This window comes from Chenopodium album, chromosome 1, assembly GCF_948465745.1.
Source record: "Chenopodium album chromosome 1, dcCheAlbu1.1, whole genome shotgun sequence".
Lineage (NCBI taxonomy): Eukaryota > Viridiplantae > Streptophyta > Magnoliopsida > Caryophyllales > Amaranthaceae > Chenopodium > Chenopodium album.
The window spans coordinates 91,219,949-91,243,861 of NC_137834.1; the positions used below are offsets into that span (position 1 = coordinate 91,219,949).

The 23,913-nt window shown below is 33.6% G+C and overlaps 4 protein-coding genes across 11 annotated transcripts; 2 read left to right on the forward strand and 2 right to left on the reverse strand.

Moving 5' to 3' along the window:
- The first annotated feature begins 1,392 nt into the window (after nucleotides 1-1,392).
- Nucleotides 1,393-7,374, forward strand: LOC145563500 (CDPK-related kinase 5-like). The gene is made up of 11 exons (XM_081623950.1): nucleotides 1,393-2,261; nucleotides 3,838-3,968; nucleotides 4,305-4,346; nucleotides 4,463-4,571; nucleotides 4,939-5,017; nucleotides 5,109-5,405; nucleotides 5,481-5,593; nucleotides 5,803-5,910; nucleotides 6,050-6,112; nucleotides 6,194-6,361; nucleotides 6,699-7,374. The coding sequence occupies exons 1-11, from the start codon at nucleotides 1,698-1,700 to the stop codon at nucleotides 6,837-6,839; spliced, it is 1,815 nt and encodes a 604-aa protein (XP_081480076.1). The 5' UTR covers nucleotides 1,393-1,697; the 3' UTR covers nucleotides 6,840-7,374.
- Nucleotides 7,375-10,972: 3,598 nt separating this feature from the next.
- On the reverse strand, nucleotides 10,973-11,519 carry LOC145638848 (uncharacterized). Its single transcript, XM_081689896.1, has 2 exons — nucleotides 11,496-11,519; nucleotides 10,973-11,356 (listed from the first exon to the last, which is right to left on the reverse strand). The coding sequence occupies exons 1-2, from the start codon at nucleotides 11,517-11,519 to the stop codon at nucleotides 10,973-10,975; spliced, it is 408 nt and encodes a 135-aa protein (XP_081546022.1).
- Nucleotides 11,520-13,275: 1,756 nt separating this feature from the next.
- On the forward strand, nucleotides 13,276-18,243 carry LOC145627020 (zinc finger CCCH domain-containing protein 62-like). Of its 7 annotated transcripts, none has more exons than XR_014111271.1 (10): nucleotides 13,276-13,567; nucleotides 13,724-13,872; nucleotides 14,661-14,778; nucleotides 14,882-14,943; nucleotides 15,066-15,117; nucleotides 15,478-15,586; nucleotides 15,804-15,902; nucleotides 15,979-16,090; nucleotides 16,214-16,878; nucleotides 18,011-18,148. XR_014111271.1 is itself a non-coding variant. In XM_081679444.1 (9 exons), exons 1-9 carry the CDS (start codon nucleotides 13,458-13,460, stop codon nucleotides 18,182-18,184), a joined length of 981 nt encoding a protein of 326 aa, XP_081535570.1. In that variant the 5' UTR covers nucleotides 13,276-13,457; the 3' UTR covers nucleotides 18,185-18,243. The 7 variants fall into 7 exon arrangements, 4 of the variants coding, with proteins under 4 accessions (XP_081535570.1, XP_081535575.1, XP_081535558.1 ...); XR_014111282.1 differs by having other exon boundaries at nucleotides 15,481-15,586; XR_014111278.1 differs by lacking the exon at nucleotides 18,011-18,148 and adding an exon at nucleotides 17,684-17,780.
- Nucleotides 18,244-19,503: 1,260 nt separating this feature from the next.
- Nucleotides 19,504-22,616, reverse strand: LOC145563510 (uncharacterized). 2 transcript variants are annotated; one of them, XM_081623960.1, is made up of 6 exons: nucleotides 22,172-22,616; nucleotides 21,686-21,852; nucleotides 21,295-21,557; nucleotides 21,088-21,181; nucleotides 20,849-20,960; nucleotides 19,504-20,126 (listed from the first exon to the last, which is right to left on the reverse strand). In XM_081623960.1, the coding sequence occupies exons 1-6, from the start codon at nucleotides 22,183-22,185 to the stop codon at nucleotides 19,943-19,945; spliced, it is 834 nt and encodes a 277-aa protein (XP_081480086.1). In that variant the 5' UTR covers nucleotides 22,186-22,616; the 3' UTR covers nucleotides 19,504-19,942. The 2 variants fall into 2 exon arrangements, with proteins under 2 accessions (XP_081480086.1, XP_081480093.1); XM_081623967.1 differs by having other exon boundaries at nucleotides 21,686-21,847; nucleotides 21,944-22,616.
- Nucleotides 22,617-23,913: the final 1,297 nt, after the last annotated feature.

Below are 23,913 nucleotides of genomic sequence, written 5' to 3' on the forward strand. Positions count from 1 at the left end.
ATTATTATTATTATTATTTATTGATGATTATTATTATTATTTATTGATTATTATTATTAGTATTATTATTGTTATTATTATTATTATTATTGTTAATATTATTATTATTATTATTATTATTATTATTGTTGTTGTTGTTGTTGTTGTTGTCGTCGTCGTTGTAATAAGAGCTTAAAAGAATGAAATTTGGCTCTATATCATTAGCAATATCATTAGACATAAATTAAGAGATGAGCTGAACTGAACTGAATTTCAACGGAACAGAACAAACCCTTAATGTTAACTATATTAATTTATGCAATTGTGTTTAGTTTCAATTTTATAGGGTCAATGTTTTTGCCATTCGTGGGCTCATGGGATTTTATACGTTTATGAATCTTATGATGGGTATGAAGTATGGAGTCTATGAGCACCACTAAGTCAACACTCACTAATCAAAAAGAGAAAAAGGTTGTATTTGGGAATAGTGAGAGCTAACAAACCCCGCGAAAATGATAAGATAGCAACTTTATTTTGCAACAAGGTCTAGCATCATAATGCATTGACTTCGAAAAATATTTAATCATTGCACCCTAGCCAATTTTGTCAAAAATTATAATCTATTCTAATAAAAGAATGCAAGTCCTGTATCATTCAACAAAGCCAGCAACTTTATAAATTCTTTTTCATGTATTAGGAGTAACACAATTATACATAGTAAAATCCTCTTATCTTCTAAAAAACTAATTCCATATAAAATATTTTTGTTACAAATTTATTCCGTAAATGCAAAATTTAATGTATGGATAAACTATTACGGAGTAATTTTAATTCTCACAGCATCAAATCTTCTAATTAGAATAGAGATCTCCTTAGTTTATGTCTTTTCATACTCTCTCACTTCAATGAGTTTAACTTGTACTCGTAAGTTTTAATTCTCACGGCATCAAATCTTCTAATTAGAATAGAGATTTCCTTAGTTTATGCCTTTTCATACTCTCTCACTTCAAATGAGTTTAACTTGTACTCTTAAGTAAGTTTTTAAGAAAGCTATTATTTCATCAAAAAATAAAGTAATCCAACTTTTTTTAAATCTACTGTATAGTCTCTATTAACTTACATCTCCATAAATTTGCACACAAAATTAAAAGACATTAAATTGGAGTTAGAATAAACAGTATTCTCAACGTTTTTATTTTGTTCAAAATAAATTAATTATACAGTAACGTACTATCCAGTTTACTCAGTATTCCAGTAATAACAATTTTTTCTAATTTAATTTAACATTTTAAATGTAAATTTTTTTTATACTAGTAAAAAAAATCAGATGTATGCCACGTGGAAATAATTATGGTCAGACAGGACCATCCACCGGTCCACATTAAAAACCCAGCACTACTCCTTTAATCTCTCTCTCTTTCTCTTTCCTTTTCTTTTTCTTCTTTTTTCTTTCTCTCTCCTCTTTCTTTCTCTGTAATTTCTCCAGTACGAAATCCCAACTTTATTAAATAATTTTTATTTTTCATTGTTTTTGTCTCCCTAAAATTTCCCACTAACAACTCTAATAGTAGCACTATACTAGTAGTTAGAGAGAGAAAATCCCAAATTCTTCCTTTCTCTCTCCTATTTCAAAACTCATCAATGGCGTTCACACTATAACACTATAATTTATAGTTTTCAGAGAGAAAAAGAGGAGAGAGAGAAAAGAAGAGAGAAAAATGGGTATATGTACTTCAAAACCACCGACGCAACCGTATGTTTCCGATCCAAAACCACCGGAAGAAGGAAGTAATCAACCGCCGGCGGCGAGAAATTCCGGCGAAAATCAAGCGAAGAAATCCCCGTTTTTAGGGATCTACAGTCCAAGTCCAGCTCACTACTTATTCTCTAAGAAATCACCGTTATGGTCACCTGCTACAAATGCGACTTCAAATTCAAATTCAAACTCAAGTACAAATACGCCGAAACGTTTCTTCAAACGGCCGTTTCCTCCGCCGTCGCCGGCGAAACACATAAAAGCAGTGTTAGCAAGAAGACATGGAACGGTTAAACCTAACGGTAACGGCGTCGGAGGTTCGATTCCCGAGGGCAGTGAAGGTGGTAGTGGTGGAAATGGTGTGGGTTTGGATAAACGGTTTGGATTTTCCAAGCATTTTGGGGATAAGTATGAAGTTGGTGAAGAAGTTGGACGAGGGCATTTTGGGTATACTAGGGTTGCTACTGCTAAGAAGGGTGATTTGAAGGGTCTTCAAGTCGCTGTCAAGATCATCCCTAAAGCCAAGGTTCACCCTCTTTTTATTTTTTTTCTGCTTTTTGTTTCATATTCATTTTGAATTTGAATGTTTTTTCGTAATTTTTTTATGTTTACTTTTTATTATTTTATTTATGTTAAAAAAAAGAGAGATTAATCGATTATAATTATGTCATTATGTGTAATATTTTGATGGGTGAGTAACGGGATTTATCTGCAATTATGTTGCTAAAAGATTGGTTGAATGTTGTTGGGATTGAAGAGATCAGATCTGCTGTAAGTATAAAAAAAAATGTACTTGGTTTGTGTTTAAGTAAGGGTCATGTGAGTTTGTGATTGTGGGGATAATGGAACATGTATAACTATAAATATATATATTTGGATATCAGAAGAGTAGAATTTCTTATTATTTTAATGGTGGTAAGATCAGGTTGCTTTGTGAAGATTGTAATTTTGTTTTGGAACTTAGTTTGAGTTCCTGCACCACCATCCTATGTTTGTCTTATTTGATGGAATTCGCCTCGAGGATGAGGGTGAGGACGAAGGCGTGTGGAGTGTTTACCGGGGACTTGCCTTGAGACTGAGGAATTGTATCGATTCGTTGTTTGAACCTCGTTGTCATGAGTTCGGATGCCTAATTGCGTGTTTTTATGTGATGGTTTTTAGTTTTTTAATGAGTCGTTATGCGGCATTGTGATCATTTTGATGTATATGCTACTATGCTTGTCACCATTTGGTTTAGAATATGGTCATGGCCTCATGGGAGGTCGTGCGATATTATTCTATGGTACTAAATTATTGGAAATAGATGGAGACAAACTTTGTCATATTTGAAGAGGAAGGTTTAGAGTGAGAATCTCTAGAAACTTGGAATTCCATTTGCTTATTCTAATGTGGATCTTTAGAAAACTTGGAAGCTAAAACTAAAGAGGATTAAGCTGACATTAAGAATTATTTGCTTGGTATAATCAATCATCTGACGAGTAACAACTAGTGAATCGTGATGACATGATGAAGTGGAACTGTGTTTCTGGATGGATTTAATGTTTGTCGTTGCTACTAGTCTACTCTCAATTGGGTAGTTGTGTACTGCATGAACTATTAGCCATTGATGAAATATACACATAGATGTCAGTTACAGTTCTTGAATAGTCATATGACTTTAATACATTGCAAGCTGCTTTACTCTCTTGCTAATTGTTTGTTGCCTTTTTCCTTTTGCTCTATAGTCTTTTAAAGGACATCTGCATCGTTAAATTCTCTTAATTGATTTTTTCTATTAATAAAAACCTATCGTCTTTTATTCTCTCTCAATCTATATAGCGGAAAATGGAAACTGGAAATCAGTGTTAACTTTAGGATTCATTGTTTGTTGCAGTCATTTTATAAATTACTAATCTGTAGGAAGGTGATGTTTGTGTTGAGTTTTAGCTCGTTATTTTATTATACTCCGTAATACCATTGATTAGATTTGAAAGTGCTACTGCAATTTATTAGGCAGTTTATTATGCATTGATATTCAGAATATCCAGCTGAGCATCCAAGACTTATCTGGTTGGTAATTTTATCTTTTGCACTAATTCTTTCTCATTGTGTCTTTTTGTTAGATGACCACGGCTATTGCCATTGAGGATGTTAGAAGGGAGGTGAAGATCTTGAAAGGTCTGGCCGGACATCCCAATCTCATTAAAATTTACGACGCATATGAAGACAACGAAAATGTTTACATTGTGATGGAGTAAGTAGTCTTCACACTTACTTATACTATGCTTGTGTATGTTGATTCTGAGTATGAAGTCTGATGGTTTGCTACATTCCTTTATGCCATTTTGAGCTTTATGAATGCCTATTAGCTACATTGGGTTGACATATAGCCAGAAATACATGTTTGCCTTTGTAAACATCATTGTACCTGAAGGCTAAACATAATTTTGTAATGTCTGCCTTAACAAAGTCATGCTTATTAATTACCATGAGCCTATAAATGATGTTTACTGGTGATGGATGATGTTAATCTGGAGCATTATAATTTTGATGTTCTACGTGCTGAGATTTAGTTTCCATGCCATTTCAGGTTGTGTCGAGGAGGCGAGTTGCTGGATAGAATACTTTCAAGGTAATTTTTTTAAACTAATTTTTCGCAGTTCTGAAAATATCATTCTGGTCAGACAAAACACCCAATTGATGATTGTGATTTTAAATTGAAGATTTTTTCATCACATGATTTTGTAGGGGTGGGAAATACACAGAAGAAGATGCCAAGGCTGTGTTAATACAGATCTTAAACGTTGTTTCGTTCTGCCACCTGCAAGGTGTGGTACATCGAGATCTCAAGCCAGAGGTACCGAAAAACGATGTGTGCATTATAATTATTTTCTCTGTTTGCAATCACTAAGTATTCAATAAAGCATTTCACTGCGCGGTAGTGCAGTCAACTGATTCCTTCGTGAGTTGTGAATGTTGCTAGATTGAATTGTAAGAATTGTGGCCAAGTTGCCAATTAGTTTTTTTGGTTAATGATATATTTCGTGGAACATGATAACCAATGACATCCTATAACTGTCATGTAAATATCTTCTCTATTGAGACCTGTATTCACAACTATCCTTAATTTTCAAGATTAATGCCTGTGTATATCACCACTCACCAGGTCTCTAATCAAATAGTTATATCATGTTCATTCTAACATCTGTTTGCTGTTGGATCAGAATTTCCTTTTTACATCAAAGGATGAAGATTCATCATTGAAGGCCATTGACTTCGGCTTATCAGATTTTGTGAAGCCGGGTTAGTCATTTAACTTATGTGTTTTTGCAAATGGATTGATATATGTATATGGTTGAACTATTTCTGAATTTTCATGCTAACTTTTCTGCAGATGAAAAGTTAAATGACATTGTAGGCAGTGCATATTATGTTGCACCAGAAGTTCTGCATAGATCTTATACAACAGAGGCTGATGTCTGGAGTGTGGGTGTAATTGCATATATCCTACTTTGTGGAAGCAGACCATACTGGGCTCGTACTGAGTCTGGTATCTTTAGAGCTGTTCTTAAAGCTGATCCGAGTTTTAATGAACCACCATGGCCTTCTTTGTCCCTGGAGGCGAAAGACTTTGTAAAGCGCATGTTAAACAAAGATCCAAGAAAAAGAATAACGGCAGCTCAAGCACTTTGTGAGTATATCTGCTAGATTTTCGTGGAAGCTATGCTTGCTGTTCTATGCTTCTCCTAATTACCTTCTTTTGCAGGCCATCCCTGGCTTAGAAATCAAGGACAAGTAAAAGTTCCTCTTGATGTACTCGTCTTCAAACTTCTCAAGATTTATATGCGTTCATCTTCTCTTCGCAAAGCTGCCTTGAGGGTGGGTATACTACCTAAGTTTTTCCCCTTCTTTTTATTAAAACGTTGTTATTGAGAGAAATAAGTTGTGTGGTGACTCTGGCAGAATACAATAATACACAATTTCAGCATGTTCTCTTACCAGTCTTTCCGATTGAATAAAACTTGCAATTTGCCTTCATAATCTCCTAATTGGCTTACTTTTGTGTGCAATTGTTATTTCTTTGACAGGCTCTGTCAAAAACATTGACTGTAGATGAATTGTTTTACTTAAAGGAGCAGTTTGCACTACTGCAACCTAGCAAAAATGGAACCATAAGTTTGGAAAATATTAAAGAGGTAGGCTTTTTAGAATACAAGTGTTTTTTTTCTTCTTTTTCTTTCTTTCTATTATTGTTTATTTATGATCGAAACAAATGGTTTCTGATATTAATTGTATATACGATATGAATCATAATTTTTTCTATGGTCTGGTCAGGCCTTGTTGAAAAATGCAACAGATGCCATGAAGGAGTCTCGTGCTCATGAAATCTTAACCTCTGTAAGTGCTTTTTGGATTTGGTGGATGATACCAGCTAACATCTTCAATTTCACATTCTGACTACTGTTTGTGTCTCCTCAGTTAACGGCACTTCAGTATAGAAAAATGGATTTTGAGGAATTCTGTGCAGCCGCCTTAAGTGTCTATCAACTTGAAGCTCTTGAAAGATGGGACCAGCATGCTCGTTGTGCCTATGAACTTTTTGAGAAGGATGGTAATAGGCCCATCATGATCGAAGAGCTGGCTTCAGTAAGTCATCTATCTTTCATGTCTCAGTTGTATGGATTCATTTTCAACTCTTGTATCTCCTTTCACGGATAGATGATTGCCTGCACTTATCAAATGAAATAGATTTTTATTACCCTTTTGCTAATGACATGCTGAAATTGTCTGCTATTTCTTGCCTATTGTGACCTTGTTTATTTTTAATCTATCTTATTTCTTTATTGTGTTTTGTTCCTTCACTTGAGGCAAGTATAATAAGCATATCTGAGTGCCTAGTGTGACATGGTCTTCAGCCTTAATTCGATGTACTGAAGTATAATAAATCAAAGTCCCTTAAATTTGTGTACAAATGATGTTTCAGGAGCTTGGACTGGGACCCAACATACCGGTTCATGCTGTCCTTCATGACTGGATCCGGCATACTGATGGGAAGCTGAGCTTTCTTGGTTTTGTCAAATTGCTTCATGGAGTGTCCTCCAGGACTTTAATTAAACCTCATTGATTGCGTGCAACTATAGGTGATCTTTGTGTCTATCTTTTGTGGTGCTTCGTATTGTTGTGGTTTGTGCCTGTTGGGAGTATCAAGCAATTGCCATCATGACTCGTGCCTGGTGCTCTCGGTCTTGAAACTGATTCCAGATCTTGCCAGAGAATGAAACTTCTGTGCTAAATGAGAAACCTGTGACTGGCTGGACAGCAGAGTTGAGTGCTGATGGCCAGCTCACTACAAAATAGGTTAAATGTTTCTGACCACATAAGGAATGTAAACCTCAATCGTTGTTCAAAGCTGGGCAAAAAAATGTGATTCAATTATCGCTATATATTGTTTAGTTTTAGCCTTTGTGGGCTGGGGATGATGACCCAGAGGTTGACATATCTGGAATCTGCATTGTTTCAGTGCTCTAATTGTGAATCTAATCCTAGCATCAAAGCTATGCACAAATCATGTTTTAGGCTGTCAAAAGTTAAATGAAAGAGGGTGCTGCTTTAGATATACTACGTATTTTTTTGCTTATATATTTTCCGCTTGTTCCTTTCATTTAAACTGGTTGTTAATATAGTGCTAGGAATTTGCATGTTCTGGTATCAGTTCATCTTCCGATGATATACTCCACTGTATCTGTAAAAATCTCGAAGGCTCGAGCTGTCACATTCATAGAATCTTAGTCTGGTATAGTGAATACAAAGCAGGCCTGCTACCTTACATGCCATTTGCCTTTTGCTACCTTATACCAATGTAAGTTTCAGTCATCATTAGACGGAGCTTATATATAAAAAAAAATGACAGATAAAAAAAAAGGCTTAAACTTCAAACATTAATAAGGAGCATATCAAAGTGAAAATTGTGATAAACCTCTTCTTTTTTGGAAAAATAATTGTGTTAAACTTCAATAAATTAAATTGGAAAATTTTCTCAATTAAGGTCACCACATGGGAAAAAGAAGGCTCCTGTGGTTAGAGCTTTTCTCCAGGAGAAAACTTAATTCACCCACTAGGTAGTCTACCCATGTGAGTTGGCAAATAATGTGGCATTTCTTATAATATGTGGCATGTACATGTCATTGAAAGGAATCAAAACACAATTAATGCTTTGTTGGAGGAAAGAGGATAATATTTTGGTATTTGTGGCTTTTGTTATTCCTTCTCTCCCAATGACTGATTTTACCTCATCAAGCTACTAAACTAATGATTCAACAGGTTGCATGGTGAATAACTGAGAATCCATTGGCACCATTAATTTTCATTCTTAATTATATATATTTTTATTATTTTTTTTTTTTGAGAAAGATTAATTGGTAGACTTGGCCTACCCCTTTATCGTATTAGTGGAGACAACTCTATTTATATGACCATGACTTAGAAAGGTATTTCTTATACGATCAACTTTGTTTCTTATGATAATATTAATTTCTATTATTAGTTGATACATAATTGAAGTATATTCAAGAATGAAGTTCTATCAATTGTTCTTCGGGTGCTTTTGGGAGGAACATTTGTTATATTTATTCTTATCAAGATACATCTGTTAATATTAATTCTTATAAAGATACATTTGTTAAGGAACAGTGCTTCGGGTTCTTCACATCTTCAAAATATTTGAATAGAGAGTACCTCCTCCGGAGTTTTTAAAATAGAGGATACGAGTACAACGTATAATATTCTTAAAATTATATCTTATGAAATTTTCAATAAAATTTGTTATGAAATGTAATAGTAAAAAAATGTTAAAAATTTAATAATTACTTGATACTCATAAGAGTATGATTGTACGAATGCATATTACGCGAAATAACCAAGCATTAAGATAAGGTATAACATCCAATAACATACGATTATAAAAAACGGTGTATACTAGTATGCCACTACTCCGTACCTTATTTAAGGAAAAAAGGGTGAACCTTCATAGCAAAGAAAACTTTATGTCATGATTGCTTATGTTATGAATATGAAAAATTGTTTATATTTCATCATACATAAAGTTGTTTCATGCATAATTATTAAAACATAGGGCATGTTCACATTAACTGAACTGAGCTGAATTGAACTTATTGGAGTTGAACTTGAACTGATTGGAGCTGAAGTGCTAAACTGAACTGAGCTAAAATGAATATTTTATGCGAGAAGGAAATACGGAGCTGAACTGAACTGAACTGAACTACATTGATTGATTGGAGCTGAACTAAACTAAACTGAAATTAAGTAACTGTGAACAGACCCATAATTTTGTTAGATACATTAAATATACTAACATTTAGGTTTAACAGAGGGAGTACAATATAACAAAATTGAATTAGAAGGGGACGTGATGATGAAGTTTAACAGAGGGAGTACGACAATATAACAAGCAATTAACTTAACCAAGATTTTGGGTGTGTTCTATTTTCTTTAATTTCACTTATCTGGATTTATCTGAACTTAACTGAACTTATTTGAAATGAATTGAATTGATTTCATCTGAACTTTTTTGAATTTAGGGCATGTTCACTTCAGGTTAATTTCAGTTCAGCTCCAATCGGTTCAGTTCAGTATAGTTCAATTTAACTTATATCCTAATTTCCTTTTCTCATAAACTATTCATTTCAACTCTATTCAGTTTAGTTCATCTCCAAATAGTTCAGTTCAGCTGCATATGATCCAAATTTATCATGTTTGTTAGAATCTGAATTTGAATATTGTTACAATCGAATGTTTTTATCGAAGGTTCTTATGAATCCATGACACCTATATATGATCTGACTTTCAATAGCATCAAAATTTTAGATCATGCAAAACTCGAATTGCCAAATTGAAGCTTCAGTTAAGTTTGACTTGAGCTCGAATAATCCTAATCAAACCTAGGTCAAAGAACTTAACATGTGCTTGGTTAGATGTCAATCTAGCTAAATTATGTCATGGGATGCAATCATATGATTGACTTGGTAATTAAAGACCAAAATCCAAAAGTATGATACAAATCTAAACCAAATACAGATCCAATTAGTAATTTTGATGAGTAGATCCAAATCGGATTATAATTCGAAGTAAGTCAGATGAACTGTTTTCAAAATTGGGATCCGATTAGACTCGATTTTTCCAAATCCAATCCTTATTCAGGTAAGATTGGAATTGGTCTAAATAAAAACCGAACGATTTCAAACCTAAATGCATTTTATATCTCGTGTTGTTATCTAGATTATATATTCTAATGTTACATTTTACTATTTTTTTTTTATTTTAAACTAACCTTCCTTTATGTATTTTCCCAGCTTTATATCAATGAATTTCATCGGTATACTACTAATTTCATCTTTTAGTTTGAACAAATTTAAATGCAGTTTGTTTAATTATTTATGTTATAATCACTTTAACTTAACATGTATTGATAAACTATTACATTTTTCCAAAATCCCAGTTCATATGCTAAATTTTATTTTTTCTCATTTCTATTATCTTCATTTTTCAGTTAGAACAAATCTACGTGTAAAAAAAAAAAAGTTAGAACAAACTAAAAGCATTTTCTTTCATTATTTACAAAAATCAGTTTTTTTTAAAGCAATTAAAAAATAATCACTTTACCTTAATATTTAATGTGATTTTTTTTTTTTTGCCATTTCATGTGCTTAATTTCCCCCCCCCCCCCATTTTTATTAGTTTCATCTTCCATTTTGAACAAATTTAAACACACTTGATAAAATTTTTGTTTCCCATTTGATATGTTATTTTTTTAACGACCTGTATATGTTATTATTTAGTATTTTGTTTATTTTTTTTAAAGGGTGTATTTAGTTTAATTTCCTAAAAAAGGCAAACCTTGTATTTAAAAAAAAACGAAAAAAAAATTAAAAAAAAAATCCATTCATGTAATTATGTCGCAACCATATAGAAAAGAAAACCAAAATTACACTACATATTTTTTTTTAGAGTAAAACAGTTATACCCCATTTATTCAAAATTTATCTCAAAAAAAAAAAATTATAAATATAATAATAAAAAAAACAAACAGACGATTGACCCCTTCCCAATGTTTCTTAGAAATAATGGAGTTTTTTGGAAAACTTGAAAAAACTTTTGGTATCCACCTCTGTACAATTCCCAGATAAAATCAAATATTGAAAAACAAGAGAAGACACTTCATATTCCACTCTTACTTTGAATCTAGTCTTTGATAATTTCCTCTAACACTACCGTGGTGAGTTTCCATTCCCCGCTACTTTTGTCAAATGTAGCTGTAATTTTAGCTTTACAACCGGTAACTTCACTTCGTGTAGGCTTTGATGGATCCTTCCCCCTAGGAACAAACTTTCCTTCTTTCTTACATACTAGCCTCAACCTTTTGCAATCATACTTATTACCACATTCAGTACCTTTGACATTTTCTCTACTTCTGATTTTCATTTGGAACCCATTTTGTTTTCCAAATTCATGATAATACCCAATGACATCTTCATAAGACGCAAAAATCATCCCTACATTTGGAGGAGCAAGTTTTTCTAGCATAGGATGACTTTCATTAGTTCCATTTGCATCATCATCATCCCTCTAACACATCAATATTTTCATTCACTTCGTCACAAATAAAATCCGGTTCCGAATTAATATCAAAGTCCATATCGGAACTATCGTATTCACTGTCTTCATCTTGATACTCCATATTAAGATCTATTGTGGATGGTACTACTTTAGCAATACCACTCTCATCCATTTTCAAATTTCTGCATACAATATATATATTATAATTAGTCAATCATTATTAAAGGGAAAAATTGAAAAAAAAAAAAATCATATTTTTTTTAAAAAAATAATGAATCTGTTTACTTGAATAATATTTCAACAGTCAAAGACTTTTCTTTTTGGTAAAAAATTCTAAGCTACACGTTATTATTCTTATAATTTTTTTTTTGTTTGTTTTTTTTTTTTGGCAAATGAGGGATACATCCAAAAATAAAAGAAAACAAAATAGAACAACCTAAAAGTCTAAGCAGGGGGTTTGACGTATGAGACAAGGGAATTGAAAGTTATTCTTATAATATTTAGTTTTCATGATAATACTTATCTCCTATTATTTGCTTTTATCATGTAGATATTTTAAGAATTTGTTTCCTATTATCTTGTTCAATAATATAGCTATATGTTTATTCCCTCAAAAAAAAATTTAGGGCTTGTTTGGCATTGTTTTTTGTTTTGAGTTTTCAGTTTTTTTAAAAACAAAAAACCAAAAACAGGAAACAAGAATAAGGTGTTTTCACATTTCTGTTGTCAGTTTTCAAAATTAGCATGATTTTAATAAGTTTGACTAATTTTTTATTCATTACATTACATATATCATACACTTTTAAAATACAAAAAACCAAAAAATGAAAATCGCAACAATGCCAAACGAACCCGTAGTTATATGTTTTTTTACTGTTTGATTAAAAAAAATCGTTTCACATAAAAATATCGTGTAAAAAAAATCGTTTACAATGTTTTCAAATATCATAAATAAAATGTTATAGAATAACTATCAAATAACTATCAAATAAAAAAAATAACTATCAAATAACTGATTTTTTAAACTAGTATTATTTTGATTAAAATTAAAATATTGACTATAAAAAAAATCGTTCTTAATAATTTAAGTTATCACATAAGTATATGATTAAATATAAACTATATCTGCTTTCAAGAAGATTATTTCATACCACAACAAATTGATAGATTATGACATAAAAAATATTTTACTAACCTGTGATAAACTCCTTTAATATTGTTATCGGAAGGACATCATCACTTGAAGCCAAATTACAGAATAATTGTTTTGATTGAAGCTTGTATAATTATGGAGTATATTTTTTTGATAACGAAAGTCATGCAAGACTTTGTCAATAAAGAAGAATAGTTAGCACCTTCTTGTTGTACTCATGAAGAATGCAAATGGTCTTTTTTTAAAAAAATAAAAAATAAAAATAAAAATTATTTAGTGTTGTACAGTAAATTAAAACTTCACTTTAATGATTTAGATTTAGAAAATTGGAATGCATTAAATATGTTGTCTAGTTCCCTGTATTATGCTTATTGGAAAATTAAATTGCATTATTAATGATTTTATGGTGTTAAAAGTGGGTCAGATAAACAGTTTTTATTACACATCATTGCCACATCATTGCCACGTTAGTTCCACATCAACCGGGTAAACTACCCAGTGGGTAGGTGTATCCATGCCCTTTTCTCCGGGGGCAGATGATGAAAATTAATCTCTAATTCCGCTGAAATCGAGAAGAAACTTTAAACACTTAAGATATTTTTGACTCTAAGTATAATAAATTTAATGAGATGTGACTTACATCACGCCTATAATTCTCTCCTAGACTCCTACGCCGTATAAAAAATTTTCGGGTACGATGCTTTCAAATGAGTCCAGTTTATATATGTCCATCTCAAGTCCTGAAATCCATCAGATTCCTTCGCGGGCTAAAGAATTGGGTCCCGCCTGTAAAAGTGTAACCTATAAAATACGCCCCTAAAACCATAGGAGAGAGAAACAACCAAGTGTACTCTTCATTCTAAACGAAACCCTTTTTTATCTCCGATTCACCGGAATTCCATTCATTCCGCTCTATTTTCCCTCTCTTTCTCTCTCTATAATGCTATAGTATCTGCAATGGCAAGCAACAAAGGAAAGAATGTCTTGATTAATCTTTCTTCATCTTCTTCTTCCGACGATAATGGCGACGATGACGACACCGCCTCCGATTCTGCTTCATCTTCCAGGTATAACGATTTTCGCCTTTTTTTTATTTTTATTTTGAAAATGATAAATTATTTGCTGAATTTGAAGATATTTTGTGTTCAATTTATTGCTAGCTGTTGATTTTGATTGATTTTTGGTGATAATTTGGAAGAATGACAAGTTTGAATTTGATTCAGTGGAGATGAATGTGAATTGATTGATGATGACGATGATTACGAGATTGAAGATGATGAATCTGAGGAAGATGATTGCTTAAAAGATGACTTCCGTGGAACTGAAGATGATGATCATTGTCTCTCTAATCGAGTCATTCAGTTTCTTCAAGGTTTTTAGTACTGTTCTTTTCTGCTATTTTTGATTTTTAAATTAGCTGTTTATCTAGTTTCTTCGTTGCCGCATTTTAGTGAAAGTAGATATAAACTTGCCTGCACTACTTTTGGATTAATTTTTGTTTTTGTTTTCTAAGATGTTTTAATTTGATTATTGAAGAATTTTGTGACAAATTGATGATAATTAGTAATTACATATCAGTTCAACAATATATGAAGCTGTATATACTATATACTTTCCTCAGGTATTAGTGTTACTCGTGGTTTATTTCGAGTTACAGAAATGTAATTGAGGATCATAATATACAAGGTTGTGATGAATTTGCTATTCATTTTTGTAATTTTGAGAAGGTTAGCTAGAAGATGAAAGATTTGGCTGTCGGCTTATTGACTTTGCTTAGATTCTAGGTTCACAGATAGTAGTTAGGGTAGGCTGAATCCTATTTAGGCTTGTGGTGAAAGAAAATGAGGCAATAGCTAATTCCATTTTTGTTCAATTCAACATTTCTATAATACTACGTATAATTCTTTTCATTATTTAGTTATCTAATTTAGTTTCACACTTTATAACGTTTATAAATAATGCTAGCAAAATGCAAATGATAAGTTTGGCTTTGTGAAATATTTTATACATGTTGATGTTCTCCATAAATTGCGCTTGTGTCTATGTTCATTGTCACCTTGCAATATTTGAGAAGTCAATAAAGAGCCTTTCTTCTAAGGAACTTTCCAATGCAAAATTGTAATTTGTATATTTACTAGACAGTCTTTTTTGGTCAATCAGGAAGACGTGATTTGCAAGAGTTAAGTCTTAAAGCATGCAAAGCATATTTGAGAAGACATGATCTTAGACTATCAGGGAACAAGGACGAGTGTATTCGTAGGGTGCAAGAGCACCATAGGTAGGTTCTTTTTGTAGTAATTTATTACCTAGCTGTTTTTGTTTTGATGGATTCTCACCTGTTATATAGAGTGAGAACTGAAGTTAAACTATTTCATATACAGGATAAAAGACGGGAAAGCTGAAATTCTCTACCCAAGCTCATCCTTTGTCATCAATTGCACAGGTATGATTAATTTTCCCACCAAAATCTCTTTCTTTTCCTCTGTTAACTTCAATTGTTCTTGCTACCTACAAATTATATTTCATATTTTAATACTTTTTTGTGGAAATTGGTCTGAGGAGCAGGTGATGTCTGCAAGGGAGATACTGTCCTCTTCAAACAAAAAGTGTATGGAAGGTATCATTCTCATCCTTGTGAAGTTTTTTTTATTATGTTTTCTTGGGATCCTTTTTCATTTCTGGTGGACAATGCTTCTCCACTTCTCCTTTCGTTTTTCCTTTTTTTTATTGGGGGTAGGGGAGAGTGATTATGTAGTCATCATATCTTGCTGCAAGAGTCTGTTATAGAAAGTTGGAAACTAGTTGGTTGTGTATGAATTATATAATGCTATTTGGCCCCAAAATTTGAAACAAAATGTAGTGAATTTTACTTCTGATGTGAAAGAATTGTACCCGGTTTTTTTTCCTTTCTTCTTGTTTCTTTTTGCTTTTCCAACCTTTTACTTGTGTCTTTATAAAATGGAATTCTCATCCAAAGAAGTTTTGACAAAGTGACAAGACAAGGTAAACTTTTGGGGAAAAGAACAGTTGCTGGACGAGTCGTGAAAGAAAGCTATGGTGCAGCCAAGCAACAACATACATTCACAGTAAGCATATCCTTGGTATTTATTTCTATTCAGCCTATGTAATGTATAACTCTAAATTAGTTAACTGTAAAGCACAAAATCTACCTGTAAATTCCAGACATGGACTAACAGCAGTAGCCTAGATGTGTAATGAATTAATGACTATAATATAAAGATTTCTTTATTGTTAATGTATGAAGCTTATTTTGTTCCAATCTAAAATCTTTTTATCTTCTAGGTTGAGGTACTATGGAGCAAGGGAATAAAGAAACTGCCTTCTCTCTTTCCTTTGCTTGTCAAGGGCCGAAATCTCTATAGATTGAAGACCTGCAGGCAGGTAAATCCCTGTTTTTCTTTGCATATGCTCTAATAATTGTAATTTATTGATTTTCATAAATGTCAAAACCTTATAGCCATGGAAGAACGAGGGAGAAAGAAGAAAAGTTCTTGCAGAAAAGCATAGACGAGGAACAGCTGCACGATATAAGAGAGCAAAGAGGAAGAATGCTTTATCTACTGATAAAGGTTTGAATGACTAAAAGCCCTTCGCCCCTTATGCTTGTTTCTGTAGAAATATCTGTAACAACTAACAAGTGTCAATTTCTCCAAAATATGGTCTCAAACAAAGCCTATCTAAATGTCTGTTAGGAGGGAAATCTCGGAAGGTTTCTCATCGTGGAAGATCTTCTCAGTTGAATTATCCTAAAGGAGGCAAACATTTTGGTGCAGAGCAGGGGGACTCATCTTCAAAAAACCACCATTACACTAATCAACAGCGGAATGTGAAACAAGGAGCTGTAGTAAACTCTAACAGAGAAAAAAATTTCAAACCTTTCCGGGACCCTCAAAAGCTAGTATCCCGGGACAACAGGGCTTCTACATTGCATTCATTTCATGGTGCTTCTCAAAGTTATTCTGAATCTCTTGTGGGACCTCATAGGAGTTCTCCATTTGGCTTAAATTCTGCAGCTTTCCTGAGTGATATCCCTTATCATTACACAAGGGTGATGCCCGCAGCACAAAATAGTGATTTCAGTCATAGCTCCTTTTGTAATTCTTATGACATTCAATTACCACGGGTGAATCTAGTGGACTCGAGGCAGTTTTTCCCTTCAGGGGCTACACTTGGACAAAGGATGATTGGTCTTGTGAACTGCTCAATTCATGGATGTCATGAACCAGGATCTAATAGATGTGTCATTTCTGCGTGTTGGAGGTGTTGTCAAAGGGTGGGAATGGTGTGCAATGTCCATAGATGACAACCGATTCTTTGGTGTTCTTTATCCATATGCGTATAGAAACTCTCATCCCTGGTTGGTGCTATCTTATGATATTACTATAACAGAAACTTTGTTTTTGCTGAATTTAATTTTTTTTTTCTAAAAATAATTTTCCTTTCCATAATACCTCTGTTTATGAATAATAATTTTGATAAACACATTATATTGGAGGTGGGGTGTGAAGAGTGACTATCTGGCTTTGTGGACGAAAAAGGAGTGTAAGAGTTTGCATGAGAGGTGGGAAAAGGATTGCCAAAATAGTAATAAAGTAAAAGTATAACCAAGTTACCAACCAGTAATATATTAAAATGGAATGTGTAACAATCATTTAGGTATGAAGTAGAATCTAGCCTCAAAATTTTTGCCTAGTTTAGAGGGCAATAATTTTTAGTTAATAAGTTCCTAGTTTAGTCTTTGTGTAGAGCATAATGCTTTAATATGATACTCCGTTTAAAATGATTAGTTGTATATTCTCTGATAGCCTGTCTTCTAGAAGTTGTCTTCTTTCCTAAACTAACCGTGACAGGTTTTCCCTAAATAGGTCTTTAAAAATTATTGTGTCATATCTATGTTTACAAGGGGTTGGAATAACATGACAAATTTTTTCAGACGGGGGGCTACTATTTTGTTCTTCCTCTGATTTATGATTAATAAAGGAGAAGAGATGCATTAGTAAAGCTAACCGAACCCATAATTCCAGTATTTCCCCTGTCAAAAAAAGTTTTTGCTGGAATTCATGCTGGAAAGCCTGTTAATTAGTTGTTCAGGTTATATAATGTTTTCGTTTCATGTTTTAAACTCCTTTTATTACATTGTGGGATTCTTGTTTTTAATCCAGATGCCAACTATGAGGCCTTATCAATGTTAATGATGTTGCAAGGTGTCCTGTTTTTTCGATATACAGAATAGTCTTCACCAAAAATACTAGCACTTGGCCAGCAAATTGGTTTCAAGGTCTTCCATCTTATTGATGATAAATAGGATTGAGCTACTACTGATCTTATTAATTGGGCAAAGAAATTGGGTCTATTGTCTAAGAAATGGAAATCAAGCTTATACTTCATTGAAAGCCTTTTTCATATTTTTGTTTGCTGTTACTGCATCTTTTTCACTCCAAGATAAGAATCACAACTCCATCCTTTGATTGTATCTCTTTCTACTGCAGGTGCATGCTTCATGTCTAGCCCTATTGTTGAGATGCATGGGAGTTGGACTCTTCATATCTACAGAGCTTATGTCTGAGGATTTACTTATGCGTGGGCCTTTTTGTCAATTTGCTGAATGCTTTTCATCATCGACCTGGTATGTTTTTTGGGATTATACTAGCATGACAATATGACATACTGTTTGTTGTCTTTGTGTTATTTCATTGACAAAATTCAGAAGAACAATGCTAAACTAATCTATGTATGGGTATTTAGTTATTTTTGCACATGCTTTTATTTAGTCAAAAGGAGAAAATAGCTCAAGCAATATCTTTTTACGCGTTTGTTGCTGCTAGGTATATATTTGTTGAGGGTTATAAAGCTTTTGTCGACCTATTCATCTCCTTCTAGAATAGCTATGTTACAGACTTACAGAAAATGGCCCTTCAAATGGAAATATGACTAGAGGTGGTTCTCACCGAGCTCAGTCTGCTCACCAATAAAGCTTTTGTTAATCTCTGAGTTTGACCATTTAGAGTCGTTTTTGCTTGTCCATCCTGTGCATTACCTGACTATAGTTAACATTTTAAGTAAGAACACCACTGTTAAAAAGAATTTAGAATTATTGGTGAGCAGACAATTAACATCATGTCGTGTCCACTACTTTTTGAGATGTTTCATAATTGGATATTTGATGTGAAAGTGTTGGAAACACAGAACTTGAATTTGTTGCCGTATGCACATGATAGGGCTAAGTCCCCACTAAATGACGGCCTTGGACCTTTCATAGAAATATCACCTTCTGACTCATTTCTAAACTTCCCTTTTTGACCGGACTACATGGTACCTTAACCTCCATCCATTCACTTTCCAATAACAACAATTCGACCTTCTGAAGGATACTGGAGTGAATTTTCTTGTCAGACAGAGAAAAGAAATTGGTGGGGCCGTTAAGCTTTAATTAGGCTACAATAAGTTTGTGTCCTCTATTACAACACGAAGTCTCCTTATCTTCCATGCAACTCTTGCCCCCATTGTATGCTCCATTTTCACTCTTTGTTCCACTGTTTTAGCTAGATCCTTATTTTTAGGGCCAATAGACTTTACTAGATTCGCCTTCTCAATTATTATAGTTGCCTAAGGCTTTAACGTGGCATTTTAAGACATAATGATTCAGAAAGCACTTGCCGATGCCAACAACCTAGGGGTAAATTAGGGAAAAAACTTCCAACCAGTTTAGTTTGTAGTTAACCAAAGTTCTCTTAGTCTATTGGCAGTATGTTCCCTCCTTAGACTCAGCCCAAGTCATCAACATTTGTTGTCAAGAGAAGTGCTGGGTATGCAACAGGTTGGTCTGGTTTTCAGCCTCTTGTTTGGGATAGAATTCTGGCATAGCTGTTTAGGGTTAAGGCGTATAGGACGGGATAAGGGATGTGCTTCTTTACCTATAATATGTATGGAGAAATTAGTTTGTCATTCACAATCACTGGTAAACCAAGCTACATAACTTGGATATATAATCAAGAAAAATGTTCACATATCAACATTTAGAAACTATAATTAATTGTGCATATTGGACATGCATACAAAATCTTCCACCAAAGAAGACAGCTAAAACATATACACACAATTTAAACATAAAAATACTAATCAAAGCATTTCTTATCCATCCACGTTTGTCATCATGGTTTCAACTCAAGATTTGGCATTATGCAGATTTTAGATATCACTCCTTTTTTGTTTAGCTTCTTCAAATCAACACAATGCCAAACTATGATTTGAACCTTAATGGTTGCCAGATGACTGACTATTGATGACAAAAAAGTCCTAGCATCCCCTTTTTCTGGATCTACCACTCCGTCTATCCCTTGTCGAAAAAGTAAACATTGTATGGACATAAAAATTGGGTAAAACATACTAGTTGCATGAATGGTGCGAGGACTGGTTTGGTGCTAGAAGAACCTAAATGTAGTGGAGGGACGAAGGTCAATCTCTTGTGTCCAAGCTGAACGATCTTGTAGATGTAAGTGCCAATAGGTTTGAGCTAGAGCATCGGGGTCCATCAAGCCGTCTGCTGCCACTCCTACTCCACTTTGTTGCTCCCCTACATTTGTTCTCTGCAATATACTTGGTACCCTGCATAATTTTCCACCAACCTCATAATCTATCGAATCTACAGAGCCATCAATAAGATTCAACTAGTGAATTGATGCTCCCTAATTTGTTGTATAGATCATGCTGCCTCAGATTAACACTCAAGCTTATTTGATTTGCATCGTTTCTGCTGAACACACACCCATACATCTAATACTCTTTGGATTAATCTACATGTTTTTTTAAACACTGTAAATTTTTCCTGGAGTCAACAAATGTACTAATTGAAGAATATTGGCCTTAGCTTGCGATATTATATTTTGAGTTTTGCTGTTGGGAAATTTAATGAAATATTTTTAAGTGTGAGAGTAGAGGTTTTCTTCATCTTGTACCCTTTGGTTTATTTTGGCTGTGTTTGATTCTTAAGAAAACATTTTGATTTGAATTTCAGTTTCATGGAAACCGCCTTTCATTCTCTTTGTTTAGTTCACTTCTAGCAAAGTTAGGGAGGGATGAGGAGAAGAGAGGATTAGAAGATAGAATGGGATGGAGAGAAAAATTGGCCATTCTTACCATAAATTCTCTTAATTAACGGAAAATCTAATAATCTAAAAATAGGTTGATATATACGAGGATGACATGCTCTTAGTATATTAAAACCCCCATAAAATATTACCAAAAATAATCGAGACTGGAGTGAAAGTCTGAGCTTGAGATCCTATTGAAATGGATGAAGAGTTAGGGGTACAAGTCACACTACTTACCTTGGTGCTCCGACCAAGCCATCAATAATAACATGAGCAACATGAATTCCCAATGACTGAAATTCCCTTGCCAGACATTGTGATAATCCTCTTAGCGCAAACTTCCCACAACCTTTATTTAAACAAAAAAATTCATGGAACATTTATGAACTATACATGCAATTTAATATTCTTAATTAGTGATTGTATCAATCAAATATTCCAAATCTTAATTAGCAAGGATTTATTATAATACATACATAATTCTGAGAAGCCAGACATGCCATTGAGAGAAGCTGAACATCCGGTGAAGAGTATTGTCCCTCTTCCTCTCTCCACCATACCCGGAAGAATCTAACCCATGCCGGCAAGTAGTTTTAATTAATCTTCACATTTATTTAAAATCTAGATAGAGAGAGGAAGCGAGAGGAAGGAGGAGATTTAAATCAAGTTTTTGTGAGGTTTACCTGCTGAGCACAATGGAAGGCACCAACAGATGAAACTGCGAGTGATTTTTCAAAAGAATTGACTGGAATTTCAGTGAAATTGGCTGGATGCAAAGGAAGGGGTTGGTATGCAGCATTGTAGACCAACACTTCAACATATCCAAGAGAGAGAACCCCTTCAAAAGCTTCACTAATGCTTCTCGTATCCGAGCAGTCAATTCTTATTGCAAAGACTTGAGCTTTCTCTTCCCTTGCTATCTCTTCTGCAATTCTTGATAGCCTCCCTGAGCCAAAACCACAGAAAACCAATAATTTCTGAAGATTTATTAGGAGGAACCTGGAAAAAAAAAGCAAAAGAATTGAATGAAAGCGAACAAGATATATAATAATTGAAAATAAATAGGTTGCCTGCCTAAATCCCTGGAGAGGATAGCAACTGTGTAGCCTTCATGAGCAAACTTTCGGGCAATGGATCTTCCAAGTTTCGGTCCTACTCCAACAATGGCAGCAATGCCTTTGGAGTTTGTTGAGGAGAAACTGCTTGAGTTTGGCATCTCCTTTTCTGCCAAATTATCTGCCCTAAGAACTGTTAAGGAATGAAGCTAGGAAAGTTTGGGGAGAGGAGTGGGGGGAGGAGGTTATTACTTGTAGCAAAAACTAGCATTATTACCTTTCCATTCTCTATCAAATTCTTGTTTGACTTTCTCTGATCAATGATTTTTTATTAATTAATGTTTGAAAAGTATAAACATTATTGTTTTTGTTTAGAAAAACACTTTAATAAAGAGATAAATAAAAAAATTATCAGAATTACAACAGTAAGAGCTCTATGTTGGACATTGCTAAAGTAAATTAGAAATTTTATTATAGAACGAAGTGAGTAATATCTAGAAGATACGATGAAGAAGACATGTAGAACCCGACGGAAGTTGTTTGTCGGTGTTATAGCTTGCCTCCTCCAGACAGACTTGTTAGTTCTCCAATTATTTCCTGTAGTTTTGGAGTTGACGTATATGTTTAATCTTCTTGCAGTTCCGATGTACTGAAGGGTAGCTCTATTTTTTCCCTTCTTCTCAAAACCCCAGATTTATTCTGTTGACATGAGATCCATATTCTTTTGGTGGAATCATCATTTTTTGGTCTGCTAAATTTTGATACTCCCACCTCTTTCTTACCAGTTACCAAGCTGCTTAGTTATGGACTTATGGTGGTGAATTGTCATAGGTGTGGCCCCTCTCTTTAGTGTTTGATAAAGATAAGCCATTTTTTACTTTTTATCAGCTTATTTGGTCCAAAAAAGGAAAAGAAAAGGAAAAAAAAATGTAATTCCACTGTTTTTCTTGGTCTTTGTGCACATGATGAGTACATTAAATGATTGGTCCGTTATTTATACACGTCAGGGTCCATACAGCAAATCCAAGTTATGGTAATGTTTTTTTTTGAAGAAACGTTAGCCAAGTTATGGTAATGTTTTGTTGTATAGTAATTTTGGTGGGAAATCATTTTCAGTACACCCCACTTATAGGAACTTCCATGTTAAGCTCATTTTTATTTAGTTTTTACCTTGTTTTTGAATTGTACTCTAGGGATCTAATATACTCCCTCCGTCTCATAATATAGTTCCTGTTTCCTTATTTTGGAGATAAAAAATAATTTTTTTTTTTTTTTGGGATAGTATGTAAAGACTATTTCTTAAATACCGTTATATTATAGGACGGAGGGAGTATAACATTATCAGAATTTAGAAATTAGAATCAGTTAATATTTCTGCAATTGAGTTCTAGCATTTAGTTTCTTTCTCTAGAGGTTTCGATGCCTTTTCACCCTTTTAACCTTGTGTATAAGGCGGTGTGGACCCTATATTAGAGGCTAGGAATAACATAACTGGGGTGCATTCAACAATGTACTCCAAATAGATGGTGGTGAAGTGTTCTTCTCACCCTACCTTTATCCTCTAGCTAGTATTGCCACTAAGGCAAGTTGTAAATTGGATATTAAAAGTTTCTTATTTTGTCTACTTGACTGCCATATCAAGCCAATGAAATCATTATGATATGATATGATATGCTTCTGGCAGCATTGAACTAGTTGTACCATATCTATTTTTTAGTGTAAATTAATCTCAACATTTATGTTATATTAGAGGGTCGAGCAGCCGAATGTGTTTACAAACTTCTTAAATTTTATTCAACTTTTAGCATCATATAGAATGCTAGAACTTACATGTAAAAGCCACAAGGAATAAAGAATTTGGAATCAGTAAAGCGGCAAATTGAATGCTAGAATCATGCCAGTTGCTAATCTCGAGCTACACGGGCTTGATGGTGTTCCTCATATGCCTAGCTAGCTACACAATAATATTTATGGACAAGTTTGCATGTTTTATTTTTTTTATTTTATATATTAAGAACTAGAAGCTTGCCATTTGCTAGTCTATACAGTGACACGGGCAACTTACAGTTCTTTCTATGCCTAAGTACGCTATGTGCGTGGGTTAGTGCTTATTCTCTTTATAGTAAACTTTTCCTTTCCAGATGAGCATATTCTTTTGCATACATGATTGTATGATAGACAAATAAAAACTGAAGTCAGGCATATACAGATCCTGGAAAAGTAGACCTTATAATTATTGATTCTAGT